Here is a 3,062-nt window from a genome sequence, read left to right as displayed (position 1 = left end):
TCGAACGAAGCGAAGATGCAGTTGCGATTGTGGCAAACATTGTCCATTAACCATGAAAAGTAAACACCTGACAACATTACAGTTTACCCCCAAACAATAATAAGAATTGAAACTCACAAGAGCCGATTAGAAGTTCCCCTGTCAATTTTAAACAAAACCCATTTCCAAAATAATGTCACTTTGATTCTTAATCCCAATACAAAATTCTAAACATCTACATTTTCTTATTGATTACGGTCGATTGGGGGAAGCTGAAATCTAAAGTTGCAACAATTTAAGCCACAACAAACAGATCAAATCAATTACTGCAGCAGATTAGATCCATAATCATGCAAAGATTTGAAAGGAGAGAACCTGCTGAGAGATGGCTTGTTGAGCTATCATGTAATCCTTGTACAGATAATAGAATCCGCCCAAGAATCCGCCCACCGATGCCGCGGCGGCGCCGGCGAAGAACGCCGACAACCTCACCCTAAACATGAAACCCATCGTGAGTTCTCTCTCTTCACCTCTGCTTGATTCTGCTGCTGCTGGTCTCGCTTTGCCTTGGTTTTGTGAAGCCCAGACGTTCGATCTTTCGTCTCAACCAAATGTTATGCGGCAAAAGTAGAAAGAGGCAGTAAGTGAAATATCTTGGGCCGGGCTGGGTGTTGAGGGAGTACAATATTTAACTGGGCCTCGAAAAAACTGATGGTTTGCTGAATTAATTTGATGGTGGATCGTCAGTTAAAACTAAATTAGCACGTTCATGTTATCAGTGCAACTGCAAATGCATGGGAGCTAGAGAGTGAGATGGCTGGATGAGCGCATGGACGTTGGTTTTCAAAAGAGAGAAAGTGAAGTGGCATATCAATGTGATAATTGTTGAATTTGGTAGGAGTAATCTAGAGGTAAAGATACATGGTATAAAGAAGCCGAAAAGAAAATTTGAATAGTTAGAAGAAACAACAATAACAACAAAAAAGTCTCTATCCCAATTGTTTGGGGTCGGCTACATGAATTCTATTCTTCCATTCCGCTCTAGAACCCGACTTGAGGTCCCCAGTCGATTGGATGGAAAAGGTGACTCGACTTCTTCACTAGAAACCCTCTGCAATCGAGCCCTCATCTGATTCACCAAACTGCTATCCACCTCAAGCGTCTTAGGGACATCAAGGCAAATGTCCACTCTAGAGGGATACTCGAATTGGTCGGGGTTGACTCGAAGCTCGTGGGGAAGCTGCTTCATCAAGTAATTGTAACCCGACTTAAAAGCAAGAGCAACCTCCACTTTATCAAGAGCACCGGCACAATACTTCTCAATTATTTGATTCTTGAAAGCACTCAACTATAGGAATGCAAGACATTTTTTTGAGGTCTCGGTCTTGCTCGAGGAGAGAACTATGCTGCTACTTAGCTCTTTGAGCGGCCTAGACAACATCCTTTTGAAGAGACTCCTGAATAGATGCCTCCTCTCGCAGCCTCACCTTCAACTCCTTCATATCAAGCCGAGCCACCCGGGCCTACTTCTAAGCATCTTCTCTCTCCTCTTCTCTGACTCAACTTTTGAGTTGAGATACTTGATCCTCTTGTCGGCAACATCAAAGTCGTGATGGGCATGATTGACCTCCTCCTACATGTTTTTCATCTTCATCTAGACTTGAGCAAGGAGGAAAGCTCGATGTCAGGAGAGATCGATAGTAGGCTTGATCTTATCAGTCTGGGTGGTCAGCTTGCGCTCCATCTCCACTTGATCCTTCTTAAGTTGATCTAGCTCATCCTCCCTTTTAGCAGCCAATACCTTGACTGTCTCATGGGCATCCCTGTGAGCCGACACCACTACCTGAAGCTTGAAGAAAAGCTCATGGGCCGATTCATAACAATAGAACAACTCGGTCTCCACGATCAGCCCTCTAGTGAGATAGCTTCAGAGAGTTTGATGAAGTTCAAGATTAGGTACTCCACTTAGCAAGGTTTAGTCGCTAGAGAGGAAAATCTACTCAACTGCCTGAGCTTGGTCGGTCCTAGATTTAAGGACCAACCCTCTTGAATCCAATGGACAACTCCCTACAAAATGGAGTCGTCTTCCTCTTATGTCTGAAGCCAGCCTAGCTGACCTAGTAAGGGTCATCCTTAACCTCTCCTATTCAAGAGGACAGTGTATGCTAATGTGATGGGGGATAGGCCACTCATATCGACCTCCTTGAGGAACCTCTAGAAGAGCTGACTCTCCGCTGCAACCGACTCATTTCCAGCAACTAGTTCCTTAAAAACCTGATCCTTCTCGAAAACTCAGGAACCTCATTCACTTTTTTTATCTTGCATAGTAGTGCTAGGCTTATCTCTAGTCAGGATCCTAACTCCTACCGAATCTGGAGCAAGGTGATCCCCCTCAGTAAGTTCCTTCTGCATAGTAGCTAACCGCTAGGACCCACTACCCAAGTCGATGACCTTAAGTGGGGGAACCTTTGAGGTCAAAACCCCGCTAGTTGACTCGAGCAAAGGCTCGATCACCTCGTCCTTGAGCACAAACAAGTCATGCACATCACCCTCAAAATGGTGACGGCCTTTGGAGATGATCTTCTTCCTCTTCTTCTTCTCTGACCTCTCAGCTCGAGCAGTGGACGTAGTCAAATTCAAACCAAGTCAGGCCGCAAGATCAATGAAGTCCTGACATAGAGCTTGGAACTCCTCTTCTACCATCTCAGCACTCAATCACATTTAAGGTCCTACAAAGAGGACAGCGTGAGGAACATCTTCTGACTACACTTTGAGAGCCAAAAGTGCAGCTCGACAAGATCCTCCTCTATGATCGGTGTATGGGATAAGCTAGAAGCCTGGAGCACAGGATTGTCAAAGAGGTTCTCGCATTGACAAGACCCCTTATAGGCTCAGATCTTTTCCAAAGTTTGCTTCTCCACTTCAGAGAGTTTTGCCGCCTTCAAACCCTCCTTCTTTATCTCTAGTTATGCAGGGTAGGCCAGAATGTAGTCGACACCGAAAATGAAGAAGAACTTCTCCTTCCATCCTTTGTTAGTATCAAGGATGCTCGAGACTAGCCGAAGATTGTCAACCGACTGAAG

At 44.9% G+C, this 3,062-nt stretch overlaps 1 protein-coding gene across 1 annotated transcript in view; it reads right to left on the bottom strand.

Moving 5' to 3' along the window:
• Positions 1–705, bottom strand: part of LOC109822083 — a 15,418-nt gene extending 14,713 nt beyond the window's left edge. Inside the window, exon 1 of the mRNA XM_020388248.1 lies at positions 355–705. Coding sequence (XP_020243837.1) covers positions 355–489 — 135 coding nt within the window. The 5' untranslated portion in view covers positions 490–705. The remainder of the gene's footprint in view (positions 1–354) is intronic.

Source organism: Asparagus officinalis, chromosome 1 (genome assembly GCF_001876935.1).
Source record: "Asparagus officinalis chromosome 1, Aspof.V1, whole genome shotgun sequence".
Classification (NCBI taxonomy): Eukaryota; Viridiplantae; Streptophyta; class Magnoliopsida; order Asparagales; family Asparagaceae; genus Asparagus; species Asparagus officinalis.
Note: the sequence above shows the minus strand (reverse complement) of the source record. Positions and strands in the feature narration are given on the sequence as shown.